Source organism: Bos javanicus, chromosome 5 (genome assembly GCF_032452875.1).
Source record: "Bos javanicus breed banteng chromosome 5, ARS-OSU_banteng_1.0, whole genome shotgun sequence".
NCBI classification, from domain to species: Eukaryota; Metazoa; Chordata; class Mammalia; order Artiodactyla; family Bovidae; genus Bos; species Bos javanicus.
The window spans coordinates 60697072-60710883 of NC_083872.1; the positions used below are offsets into that span (position 1 = coordinate 60697072).

The following is a 13812-nucleotide window of genomic DNA, read 5'->3' on the forward strand; positions in this document are numbered from 1 at the left end:
GGAAGACGAGCATCTCACTGCCTATGCTGCGTCGCAGGTACTCATTCTTCCGGCAGAGCGAAGTAGCTCGTTTTCCAATGGCCGCGCGCTACCAAGAAGGTACGCACCCGTTGGCTCCTGTGGTTGCCCGGAGACAGGCCACCCACTTCCTCCAATCAGCATGCATCTCTTTGAGCCCAATCACAGAAGCCAGAAGAGCGGCAGTCTGAGGTGAAAGGTCATGCTGCTATTTGGCGGCCATTTCTCTTAAAGGCCTGTGTGGTTACTTCAGTCCCGAGGGTCGCACGAGAGTTGCGTCGGCGGCGAGTATCCTGCAGCATTTCCCCACTACCGCAGCAGCAGTCGCGATGGTAAGGAGAAAGAGAACGACCAGAGTTGCGCGTGAGAGAGAGGGAGACTTGCCGGGCCTGGTGGTTGTTTCGCGCGTTTCCCATTCATCCGCGTGAGGCGCCGCGGGCCCGGTGGCCGGCCCCTTTCTCCCCGCCCTGGTTGTCTGAGGCGCGCCCTCCTTCCGAAGCCCTGTCTTTCCCTCCCTAGGAGTGCTCCTGCCTCCTTCCTCTTCGTTTGAATCCGAGCCTGAGGTGTTCTTGCTGCGTGGGGCCCGGGGTTGGGGTAAAGATAAAGCGACTTTTCACGTTCCACTTTACACACTCCAAAATCCTGTTTCGTCCAGTGATATTGAGAGGCCCGACAGCCCTTTGGAATACTGAGCCCAGCCTTTGAGTATTCTCAAGTAAATTTGTTCATTTAGCAAATGTTTACTGAGCGCCTGCTACCTGCCAGGGCCTGGGCCAGGTAAAGTTCTAGGTGCTCGGAATATAGGGTGAAAAGTATTAATGCGGACCATGCTCTAGGTTAACTCAGTCGGTATGGGAGAAAGACATTAATCAAATAACGATAAATGTGTACTTTCAAGTAATGTTAAGTGCTGAGAAGGGCGCAAACAGGGTGCTGTGAAGGCCTGCCATGGTACGTTAGAAGAGTGGTTACGGTGTGCATCTCTTGGAGGAGGGATTTAACCTGAAACCTAAGCGTTATGAGAAAACAGCTCCTTAAAGAGCAGGAAGAAGTGTATGAAGGCCCAGCTCAGGGATCAGGAGCACAGGCCCTAAGGCCGAGAGGAAAACCTGACCAGTTGAAAGAACTGAGAGCAGACTGCAGCCGCTTGCAAGGATAGAGGTTCTGAGATAATAGGGTCGGGCAAGACTTCTTAGGCCTTATGAGGGATTCTGGATTCAACTCCCAAGTGCATTGGGAAGCCATTGAAGCATTTGAAGCAGAGATAAGATAAAAGTAATACTTGCCTTGTGGCTGGTAAGTTGGAGAAAGACAAGAGTGAAAATTGGAGACCCACCTGAGATCACTCCGGATATGTTTATTCTAGAGGAGTTCAGTAGCCAGGTTTCTTGGTTCTTTTCCTTCTTTGAGCTGATGAGTGAGCAGATGAGGAAAGGAAATAAAGTCTGAATTGACTGGGAATACTATTGGTTTGCTGAATAAACAAGTTTAGGGATTGCCTATAGGTAGGAGACCCTGCAAGTCAAAGAAGAGCCAATCCTATCTCCTGGAATTCTAAGTGAAAAGCTGTGGAGCGTGATCTGCCCCCTGCCTCCTCCTGTGGCCTCACACAGAACTAACTCCTATGTCCCAGAGATCACCTTATTGATTCACTATTCCCTCCTTTTACATAGGTAGCCCAGCCTGCCTAGATCTGCCCTTTTCCCTCTGGAAATACCTCTCATCCTTTAAAACAAAGGCACTACTTATTTCAGGCAATCCTCCCTTTGCTTTTAACCTGAGATTGTTTGGTATCCTTGTACGCAGCATATATCCTCTTACTACATTGCAAAATAATTGTCTGTTTGTATGTTTTGACCCTCCCACTGTGGGCTTCATGAGAACAGGGACTATCAGCTGCTCTTTTTCCTTTTCCTTTTTTGCCTTTACCTTTGTTTTTTTGTGGCCTTGGGACAGTGAGTGATGTATATTAGGTATTCAGTGTTTCTTAAGTCGACAGTGAATACTTCTGTAAGTTTTAATGGGTTGAAGATGAAATTGGCTGACTAGGTATTTTAATTTCTCTGAAGCTCTTCAACAGAAGTGAAAATTATGTAATAAAATGAAAGGAAATCAAGAGTTTGCTTCATTTGGACACCATATAGTATTGATGGTTTAATAAAGAAGAGAATTAATCAAATTGGGTTCTTTTTTTTGTTGTTCTTTATGCAGAGTTTGCCCCTCAACCCCAAACCTTTCCTCAACGGGTTAACAGGAAAGCCAGTAATGGTGAAGCTTAAATGGGGAATGGAGTACAAGGGCTACCTGGTGTCTGTAGATGGCTATATGAACATGCAGGTGAGCTGAAGAGTTATAAAGATCATTAAGTTGTATTTATTTTTCTTCCCCTGACTCCTCAGAGGTTTAGTGTGACTTACAAAGATATAATTCGTATAACTGACAAACATAAAATTCAGGAATAAAGTCAAGGCCAGGAAGGATGCTGTAACTGTGATCACTACATGTGAGATTGGGCACAGATTTCACTCCTAGTGTTTACAAGTAAGAAGAGCTCAGACATTTGGTTCACAGTGCCATAAGACAAATACACTAGAGTGTACAGAAAAAGCACAAATTTTTGCAGCACTTAGCTCTGAGAGAAACTTTTCAAGTGAAGTCTTTTGATAAATGCTAAATGTATAACATCGAAGTAATTTGATAAAAGCAATTCTTGAGGGAGAAAACAGACCGTGATGAACTGACTATGTGTCTGTTAAATTGGCTACTGTAAATGTTTCGGCCAGGCTTTATACTTTGTGTTTAATTGTGATTTTAAAATGTATAATGTAAAATTTACCATTTTAATCATTTTGAAGTGTGCAACTCAGTGGCATTAACTACATTCACACTTTTGTGCATCCATCACCATTATCCATTTCAAGAGCTTTTTCATCATCCCAAAGTGAAACTCTATGCCCATCAAACAAGAACTCGCCATTCCCTCTGCCTCCTGGTAAACACTATTCTTTTTGTCTTTATTCGAGGTACCTCATATGAGTGGAATCTTAAAATATTTGTCCTTTCGTGTCAGGCTTATTTCATTCAGCATGGTGTTTCCAGGGTCCATCCATGTTGTAGCATGTATCAGAATTTCAGCCCTTTTTATGGTTGAAGTAATGTTCCGTTGTGTGTAGCAGTCCCTTAGTATCCTTGGGGCGTTGGTTCCAGGACCTGCCTGCTGTGCTGAACTCCACAGATGCTTGGAGTCCATAGTTGGTTCTCCATATCGTGGTTCTGCATCAACTTGTCCATGCAGTTCAAACCTGTATTGTTCAAGGGTTGACTGTATATACCTCATTTTACTCATTCTTCTGTTGTTGAATATTTGAATTGTTTCCACCTTTTGACTATTTGTGAATAATGCAGTGAACATAGGTGCACATGAATCAGTTAAGGGTCTCTACTTTCAGTCTTTTTGTGTCTTATATCCAGAAGTGGAATTGCTGGATGGTACAGTGATTCTTTAATTTTTTTGAGGAACTGCCAGACTGTTTTCCATAGCAGCTGCACCATTTTACATTCCACCAGCAATGTATGAGGGATCCAATTTCTTAATATCACCAACACTTGTTTTCTGTTTTTATAATAATAGTCATCTAATAATGTGAAGTAGTATCTCATTGTTTTGATTTGCATCTCCTTAATGATTAGTGATGTTGAGACCTATTTATGTGCTTACTGGTTATTTACATATCTTGCGGAAAATGCCTATTCATGTCCTTTGGCCATTTTTAAATTTTTGTTGCTTAATTCTAGTAGTTTTCAGCCACTTTTTTGAAGAAAATATTTGAGGTTATATTTTCCTGAAGCACAGGTATTTACGTGACTGATTAATGACTGATGAATGAATTTTAAAGGGAACCTAGATAGGTGGTCAATCATGACTCCATGTATTCTATACTGGTTATGTTTTTAGGTGAATACTAATAGGTGCACTTATAGGCTCAAAGCTGAGATTTTCCTTACTTTAGAGTTTACCACCTGAACAGACCATGCTCAGGTGCCCAGAGTTCCTGGAAAATTATCTAAGCAGTAATCGTTTGCCAGGGCTATAGAAAAATTTGAAGACTATACCCATTGTGCTAAAAATGTTCTAGACATAGTGGTGATTAATTACACAAGTTTGTGAATATACTAAACATCACCAACTTGTACACTTGAAGCGAATTTTATGGTATAAGAATGATATCTCATTAAAAGAAGGGAATAAAAAAAATAACCCACCAAATATTTGGTTTTAGAAGTAATGTAGCTTTCTAATGAGCCAGCAAGAGTTAGTATCTCTGAGTAACTAACCACATTGGTGATGCTTTTTTGAGTTTGTTCACTGGCACGGAATATACCGGTGAACAAAAGTTGCTGTGCTCAAGAAGTTTATGCTTTAGTGATGGAAGATGGTTTTATAGTGTGATATCAGGTAATGGTAGATGCTTTGAAGAAAAGGAAAGCAGAAATGGAATGGAGTGAAAGAGTGTACAGTATTAGAAGGGATAGCCAGGGAAAGCCTCTCTGAGAAAGTAAATTTAAGCAGAGACCAGAATTGACTGAGTGAGTGAAGAATATCTGGTGAAAGTGAAAATCACTCGGTCGTGTCCAACTCTTTGTGACCCCATGGACTATAGGCCATGGAATTCTCTTAGCCAAGATACTGGAATGGGTGGCCTTTCCCTTCTCCAAGGGATCTTCCCAACCCAGGGATCGAACCCAGGTTTACCCACATTGCAGATGGATTCTTTACCAGCTGAGCCACAAGGGAAGCTCAAGATACTGTAGTGGGTAGCCTATTCTTTTTCCAGCAGATCTTCCCGATCCAGGAATCGAACTGAGATCTCCTACATTGCAGGTGGATTCTTTCCCAACTGAGCTGTCAGGGAAGCCCTTTCTTGGGAAAGAGCATCCCAATTTGAGGGAACAGCAAATTGCAAAGGCTATGTAACAGAAACATGCTTTTTCTGTTCAAGGCTTGGCAAGAAGGCCAAGGCAGAGTTAATAAGGGAAGTATGATAGAGAAGTTGGAGTGGTAGTCATGGAACGCCTTTTAAGTGATAGTAAGACTTTTGGATTTAATTAAAATATGATAATATACAAACAGCTCATACAGCTCAATTAAAAAAAAAAAAAAATGGGCAGAAGACCTAGACATTTCTCCAGAGAAAACATACAGATGGCTAACAGGCACATGAAAAGATACTCAGCATCACTAATTATTAGAGAAATGCAAATCAGAACTACAATGAGGTATCACCTCACACTGGTCAGAAAGGCCATCATTTAAAAGTCTACAAATGATAAGTGCTGGAGAGGGTGTAGAGAAAAGGGAAGCTTCCTACACTGTTGGTCAGTATGTAAATTGGTACATCTTCTATAGAGAATAGTATGGAGGGTCCTTAAAAAGCTAAAATATAGAGTTAACATATGATCCAGTATTCCCACTCCTGGGCATATATCCAGAGAAAACTAATTCAAAAAGATACATGCACCCCAGGGTTAAGTCTTAAAGAGGAAAATGTAGAATCTAAAAAAATGATACAAATGAACATGTTTACATAACAGACTCAGAGACATGGAAAACATCTTTGGTTACTAAAGGGAAGGATGGAGAGGGATAAATTGGGAATTTGGGATTAACAGATACACACTACTATATGTAAAATAGATAAACAAGGATTTCATGTATAGCACAGGGAACTAAAACTACCCTGTATCTTGTAACCTATAACGGAAAAGAATCTGAAAAACGTAACTGAATCATCTTGCTGTACACTCAAAACTAGCCCAGTAATGTAAATCAGCTGTAATTCAACTAAAAAAAAAAAATGTCGTAGAAGGCCTTTGAAGCATCATTGTATAATTTAGAAACCAGTTAAATGTTGGTGAACAACTGCTGCAAATAATCACTTCAAAAAAAAAAAAGCTGGTTGATCTTTTGCATACAAAACTAATTGTCGGCAGTAATTTCAGGCAAAACCATATCCTCTACGAGATTATTTTTGTTGTCTAGGAGAAGGAATAGTATCCAGTAGCATTATTAATTCATTAACATGTTTTAATTACTTTATCTAACATCCGTTCTAAGCCCTGTTTTTCTTTCCCTTTGCCCACTTACCTAGTTAGTGATGGAAATTTGCCTGTTTCCTTTCCTGTTCATTTCTTTTCTGAGTCCCAGTAGCACTGATTGTGATTTTAATTCACAAGTAAAGTTTATTAACTGTATGTAGAAGGAAAGCTAAACATTTTGATGTAAAGTTAGAAATAATAGAGTTCTCTAAAGTAACCATAAGGGTCACTCTTAATTACTTAACCTCTTAAGAACTTTTTTTTTCCTGTTTGTTAGCACATTATTTTTTAAAAATCCTTATTCATTTCTTTAGTTTGGTTGTTGAATAAGAGTATTTGGCATTTTAATCATAGCTTTTATACCCATTGGGATCCTCAGTATGATTGATACAATGTTGTTAGTCCAAGAAAAGTTACTGTCTAGTTCTTCAGAATTATTCAAGCTTATTCATAAATTGGAGACTTCCTAACATGTTAATGTTTAATAGAAAGAAATATACATTACTGAGAGATTTTAAAAATTGTGTTGAAACAAGCTTTATTATATATTAGTTCCACATCCATCAATGTTAACTTTACTTAATGTTTTACATGAAACCAAAAAGGACTACAGTAGTATTGGAAAGCTAATCTAATTATTGTAGATAAATGTACATCATTGGTACAGAAAGGTCTCGGTTAATAAGTTCTCTCACCAGTATTAGGTATATAATACTGTTTTCCTCTGGTATGATAATACATTTTTTTCTTATTTAAAGCTTGCAAACACAGAAGAATACATAGATGGAGCATTGTCTGGACATCTGGGTGAAGTTTTAATAAGGTAACAATGTCAGTAGTATATATAAGGAGTTGGTGATGAGCATTAGAAATACATGTTTAAATGAACTATTGGTGCCTCAATCTCAGACTTATGTTTTTTTCTAACTACTATTAATTTAGAATAATATGCTACAGCTAGACTTCGAGAGTCTTGAAATTGTTAAACTTGTCAAAGCAGATTTAAATACTTCGGAGCTGTTCATTCTTAAGGTTTTCCTAGTGTGGCTATTAAACTTTGTAGCTCTTAACTGTGCCTTTTTCAGTGGTTTTAGTTGCAAGAACTTGATTTTTGGGTGGGTCTGTCTGCTGTTAGGTATTTGTATTATACTTACTTTCTAGAACTAGCTTCACACCTCTAAATTCTAGTCATTTTTACAACCACATTGTATAAAAGTAATACCGTGTGCTCTATAACAACCAAAGGTAAATTTTTTTAAAAGAGAAATGATGTGTTGTAACTTTAGCATTAATATTTTTGTAATGAAAAAAATCTAGTAATAGTAATAATTCAGATCTTACATGGGTTCTTGTTGAAACAACAAAATGGTGTCTTTCTGTTTACAGGTGTAATAATGTCCTTTATATCAGGGGTGTTGAAGAAGAAGAAGAAGATGGGGAAATGAGAGAATAGCATCTTTGGGGGGGAATTTTTTATATATATTTGTATACAATAAAAATCTGTTTGGTTTTCAGTTTGACTGTGAGCGGCTATTCATATTCAGATACTTACTTGCATATTCAGATGAAACAGTTCAAAGATTATTCACAGAACTAATACTTTAAAAGCCACCCAACTTTATTCAAGTTTGTTTTCATGTAAACCCAGTGCTGTATTTTTTTTTCCTATGAGAGAAATGTATTTATATGCTTTATAAATGTTTGTGAAAGTGAATTTCAGCCCTTGAAATTGTATATTAACCGAGACCTTTTAAAGTTATTTTTGAGCCACTTTTGACATATATAAAGTTAAATATTTTCTTAGAATTCATATAGATTGTGTTATTTTACTCAGTCAATAAATTACATGTTAACACTATATCAGCGTACGCTAAATGATACATACATTACAGCTAAAATTGAAACACCACCTGAAAATTAAAATAGTTTTGAGTATAGAACACAACAGAAATTGTGAAATCAAATGTAGGCTAAAGGCATATGGTTTGTTCACTTAAGAGAATTAAATTTTCTGAACAGAACACCTTAACGTGAATTAGAAATCAGTCTCAAGGTTGGTTATGTTCAGACCACATAATCTAGTGGTTTTAAGTTTTAAACTCCTCAAAATCAGTGTTTTAGAGCTGTACATTGTTAAAATGTATACCTCATGGTGATAAAACGTATATTATGAACTTTCCTGTGGATCAGTTGAAAAAAATTATTTAAAGTCTCAGGTTGTCAGAATGCCATTATTGCTCTTAAAAGGTCATTCGCCATAAAGTTATACTAACAAAGTAGCTGTGGATGTGTATCCCCAACTGGGACAACAGAAGGAATAAATGTTTAGCTGTATACAGTAATGGTTAGGATATGGATAATAAAAGTCTTCAACAAAATAATGTAACTCTCATTTCCAATCATAAGAGTCTTTTAGAATAAGGGCCTGTCTTCTGAAATTGGTTAGGCCTGTATGTGTGGCAGAATATTGCCATGACTGAAAAGCAAAATCTACAGAATATGCCTAAGGCATTCTGGTAATAAATGTCTTACTGCTCCTGTTCAAGTGAAAAAATACTCTTCCTCCAGGGATTTCGTTCTTGTATCCTTGACTAAAAGTAGTTCATGTTTGTTACCAGATGGAGGTTTTGAACGGTAGATAAGTTGTCTTCCCTGCTGAAACAAAAGAGAAAAATAATATTTTTCATAACCATTATCTATTGAAGTATAACCCAGAATACTAATTATTAACTTGATTTTCCCAAAGAATAATATAGTTTAAAATAATCCAGTTACAAAGAGATTGATGACTAATGGATGTCCAAACGCAGGCAGAGTTAAGTAGCAAATGGAGTACCATGGTATGCAGAAGACAGAGCAGTTAGGTGTTATGGGGAAATGGGAGGGTATAGATAAAGTCATGTGTTTCAGAAATGGTAAGCCATGTTTGAGGCCAACACTTCATTTCTCAGTAACCACCAGTAGGAGGAGTAGCTAGTTTCTCTGGTTAGAAGTGATACTTTGCTCTGCTGAGCAACAGTTCCTAGCATTTAAAACCCTGTTAAACAATAACTTGAGAAAACCACCTATTATCTTCTTGAGCACTCACAATCCTGTTGGCTTTTGGAGGTGTTCCAACCAGGAGAGGCTTAGGGACACCCTGAATCATACCTGTTTATTCTCTCTGGGGCATACACTCAACTTATGTCATACTAATTTTTCTCTTTGAATCTTTTCTCTCCCTTTTGTTTATTTTTGTTTTGCCTTTATATCTGAATGTGTGTAAATTAAAAGGATAAAAAACTATTTTGTTGGACATGAAATGTGATGGGACATCTCCATTGTGTCTCAAAAGAGGCAGCAACCCTGTGTGTGACCATACCTGCATTGCAGTATATTCGACGTTCCTGGCTCCAGGGAACTAAATAGCACTGGCAGTCCTCCCCTTCATTATAACAACAAAAATGTCCTTAGAGGACCAGAATCCTTGAATTCCTTTTCTAACGTCAGATTTCCCCCACCTCCCCACCCTGCACCAATCTCCTTTGATAACCTTTGTTATTAATTTCTGCCTGAGAAAATTGCCAGCAATGAAGTGTTCTGAGTAAAAACCTCTTTCAGAGGTCTTCATATATTGTTGACTTAGCAGCATTTTTTTTTTTTTTTCAGTTTTCTTCCAGAGTCAGTTTGCATTCTCATTTTTAGTCTGTTAACTCAGTAAGCATTTATTGACTGTCCATTGTGTGCCAGGCATTGGGGATACAAAGGTCATAAAACTCATTATTGGTCACTTGGTGGGCTGAGTAAATAATAATTTATACATGTAGCAGGGTGTTAACTGGCTAATTATCTCTTGGAAGAAGAGGACAAGTCAGATCTTCATAGGCAGAGTTGAACTAGGTAAGTACAGATCCTTTTAAAAAATAAACACTAATTTATATAAAAATCATTACTTTTTTAACATAGTACATATTAACAGTTACCAGTTACCATACTTCACAACTTTTAAGTACTTCAGTGGCTGGTTGTGAGGTGCATAATATGCGTTAGCTATGACTATGGTTAGAATCAGTGTCCACATTAATTCTGCAGATAACTATGAAATTGCCTCCCTGCAATATGATTTCAGACTCAAACTCAGAGCAGGAAGAGAGGCATATAGAAACAAAAGGCCCTTCATACCCAGGGGGAGTAATAGACCACATGTACTTGGAGACTGCCCCATCCTGAACTTCTTATTGAACAGGTAATCTTGGAATATGAAGAACCTTGGCTTCTGCTTAGATTCTGCTGCTAAATCTGAAGTGACTCTGGGTAAATTATTTTAACTTCAGCTGTAAATCTCATTATTTTCACAATGTGAGGATTAAAAGACCCTTCCAATTATATATAATACACTATTATTTTTGTATTTCTGTAGTTTCATGTACCCAGAGCTAAAGAGGCAAGGGAGAACTTTCTTTTACTAAAAAGTGAGTTTAATGGAAAACTGTAGACCCAATAGTTTAAATTATTCTAAAAATAACAAGGAACCAGAGAGATCAGTTGAACTGTCAGCGGACTTACTGAAGTTTAACCTGAATAAATGAGATGAGTTAGGTATTTTGTTTTTACATTACAGAAGCCCTCACACATTGATGTAGCTGGACCTATTAATATTAACAATAAAACACAGACCTTCTTTTTCTTTGGTTGTGCTACTGCTCTTTCCAGGGCAGCTTTTAGCCTTTCCTCCTGGTGTTTCTGTTTCTCTCTCATTTTCTCTTCACGCAACCTGTCAAAAGAGGAAGACAGGAGGAGCCAAGATGGCGGAGGAGTAGGACGGGGAGAACACTTTCTCCCCCACAAATTCATCAAAAGAGCATTTAAACGTCGAGTAAATTCCACAAAACAACTTCTGAATGCCGGCAGAGGACATCAGGCACCCAGAAAAGCAACCCAACTCTTCGAAAGGAGGTAGGAAAAAATATTAAAAACAAAAAAAAAGAGACAAAAGAGGGAGGGACGGAGTTCCGTCCCGGGAAGGGAATCTTAAAAAGAGAGAAGTTTCCAAACATCAGGAAACCTTCTCACTGCCGAATCTGTGCCGAGCTTTGGAAGCACAGAGGGCAACATAACAGGGAGAAAAAATAAATAAACAATTTAAAACTCGCAGATTGCGAGCCCTACGGTAACTCCCCCAGCAGAGAAGCAGCGCAGACGCCTGCATCCGCCATTAGCGAATCGGGGCTGGGCAGGGAGGCGCGGCGTGGGCTGCATTGCTGAGAGTAAGAATCTGGCCTGAATACTCTGAGCGCTATCTGAGCGAAATAATTTGGGCTAGCAAACCAGACTGTGGGATATCTACCATGCGAAAAGCCAGCCCTAACCTAAGACCGCCAGGCCCGCGCACGGAACAAAGGACTGAACAGAGATAGCCGGCTGCAGACCTTCCCCCTCCGGTGACAGGCAGCCAGAGCCGGAAGGGGGCAATCGCAGCCCCAGAGAGACATTATCTATAAAATTGTAAGCAGGCTTCTTTGCTAACTAAAACTTCTTGGGGGTCTGGACGGTCAACATCTGCCTGAGAAGGTGCGCCGGTTTTACATCCAGATAACCGAGTGGCGGGGAGGCGATAAGTCGCAGCATTGGCGCTCGCCTGGGAAGAGCAAATTGGCGCTCGGACCTGGGAAGAGTACAAAACGCAGGCCCAATTGAGTCTGCACCTCTGAGGACTACCCGAGTGCCTGAACCTGAGCGGCTTGGACCTGGGAGGTGCATGCAGCCCAGGGCCAGCCTCGGATTGTTCCCGGCGGAACAACCTAGAGTCCGAGCAGTGTGGACAGGGAGGCTACACGCGCCGTGAGCGGGGGCAGACCCAGGGTGGCTGAGGCACTGCGAGCCCACGCCAGTGTTATTTGTTTGCACCCTCCCTCCCTCCCTCCCCACAGCGCGACTGAACAAGTAAGCCTAAAAAAAAAAAAAAAAAAGTGTCCTCCACCGTGCCCTTTGAGTCAGGGCGGAAACCAGATACTGAAGAGACTAGCAAACAGAAGAAGATATAACAGAGAGAAACGCCTTGGAAGCTACAGGCAATAGATCAAAACCCTGTGGTTACTACGGACTACATAGGAAGGGGCCTATAGATCTTGAGAAATATAAATCTGACCAAGGAACTAGCCAAAAATGAACTGAACCCACAACACCCACAAAAAAAAGAAACAAAAAAAGTCCTAGATATATTTTTATTATTTTTACGATCATTCTTTCTTTTTTTTTTTAATTAAAAAAAAAATTTTAAGTCCTCTATTGTTCCTTTAATTTTCACTTTTATAACCTATTACTTTGCAAAAAAAAAAAAAGACCCTATTTTTTTCTTCTTCAGCAAACTTCATATATGTATATTTTATAATTTTTTGACCTTGTTGTTTTTTTTTTGTTGTTGTTGGTTTTTGTTTTTTTCTTCTTTTCTTTAACATTGTATTTTTGAAATTCCAAACTCTACTCTAGATTTTTAATTTTTGCTTTTTGGTATATGTTATCAATTTTGTACCTATAGTTTTTTTTTTATATAATTTCTGTGATTTTTTTTTTCTTCTTCTTCTCTGTTTCTTTCTCTTCTTCTTTTATATAACATTGTATAGCTGAAATTCCAAACTTTACTCTAGATTTTCAATTTATGCTTTTTGGTATTTGATATCAATTTTGTACCTGTATTTTCTTTATAATTTTTGTGACATTGTTCGTATTTGTTTGTTTGTTTTCTCTCTTTATTTTTCTTCTTCTTTTTTTTTTTTTTTTTTTTAACATTGTATTTTTGAAATTCCAAACTCTACTCTAGATTTTTAATTTTTGCTTTCTGGTATTAGTTATCAATTTTGTACCTGTACTTTCTTTATAATTTTCACGACCTTGTTTGTTTTTGTTTGTTCATTTTTTCTCTCTTTCTTTTCCTTCTTCTTTTCTTTAACATCGTATTTTTGAAATTCCAAACTCTACTCTAGATTTTTAATTTTCGCTCTCTGGTATTAGTTATCAATTTTGTACCTGTACTTTCTTTATAATTTTCGCGACCTTGTTTGTTTTTGTTTGTTCGTTCTTTCTCTCTTTCTTTTCCTTTTTCTTTTCTTTAACATCATATTTTTGAAATTCCAAACTCTACTCTAGATTTTTAATTTTCGCTTTCTGGTATTAGTTATCAATTTTGTACCTATACTTTCTTTATAATTTTCGCGACCTTGTTTGTTTTTGATTGTTCGTTCTTTCTCTCTTTCTTTTCCTTCTTCTTTTCTTTAACATCGTATTTTTGAAATTCCAAACTCTACTCTAGATTTTTAATTTTTGCTTTTATGTATTTGTTACCAATTTTGTACCTTTAAGGACCCAATCTTCAGGACCCATTTTTCACTAGGGAGTGAGATTACTGGCTTAACTGCTCTCTCTCCCTTTGGACCCTCCTTTTTCTCCACCAGGTCGCCTGTGTCTCCTCCCTAACCCCTCTCTACTCTACCCAACTCTGTGAATTTCTGTGTGTTCCAGACGGTGGAGAACACTTAGGGAACTGATTACTGGCTGGATCTGTCTCCCTCCTTTTCATTCCCCCCTTTTATCCTTCTGGCCACCTCTGTTACCTTCCTCCTTCTTCTCTTCTCTGTATAACCCCGTGAACATCTCTGAGTGGTCCAGTTGTGGAGTGCACATAAGGAAGTGACTACTGGCTAGCCCACTCTCTCCACTATT

At 38.4% G+C, this 13812-nt stretch overlaps 2 protein-coding genes across 3 annotated transcripts in view; one reads left to right on the forward strand and one right to left on the reverse strand.

Annotated features, from left to right (window-relative positions):
- Nucleotides 1-207: 207 nt before the first annotated feature.
- SNRPF (small nuclear ribonucleoprotein polypeptide F) lies at nucleotides 208-7634 on the forward strand. The gene is made up of 4 exons (XM_061416964.1): nucleotides 208-350; nucleotides 2230-2355; nucleotides 6873-6937; nucleotides 7501-7634. Exons 1-4 carry the CDS (start codon nucleotides 348-350, stop codon nucleotides 7565-7567), a joined length of 261 nt encoding a protein of 86 aa, XP_061272948.1. The 5' UTR covers nucleotides 208-347; the 3' UTR covers nucleotides 7568-7634.
- CCDC38 (coiled-coil domain containing 38) overlaps nucleotides 6832-13812 on the reverse strand; it is a 42924-nt gene continuing 35943 nt past the window's right edge. The window contains exons 15-16 of one of the 2 annotated variants that reach the window (XM_061416961.1): nucleotides 10771-10867; nucleotides 6832-8766 (exon numbers count right to left, since the gene is read on the reverse strand). In XM_061416961.1, coding sequence (XP_061272945.1) covers nucleotides 8656-8766; nucleotides 10771-10867 — 208 coding nt within the window. In that variant the 3' untranslated portion in view covers nucleotides 6832-8655. Of the gene's footprint in view, nucleotides 8770-10770; nucleotides 10868-13812 lie in introns of both variants that reach the window. The other variant, XM_061416960.1, reaches the window with a different exon arrangement.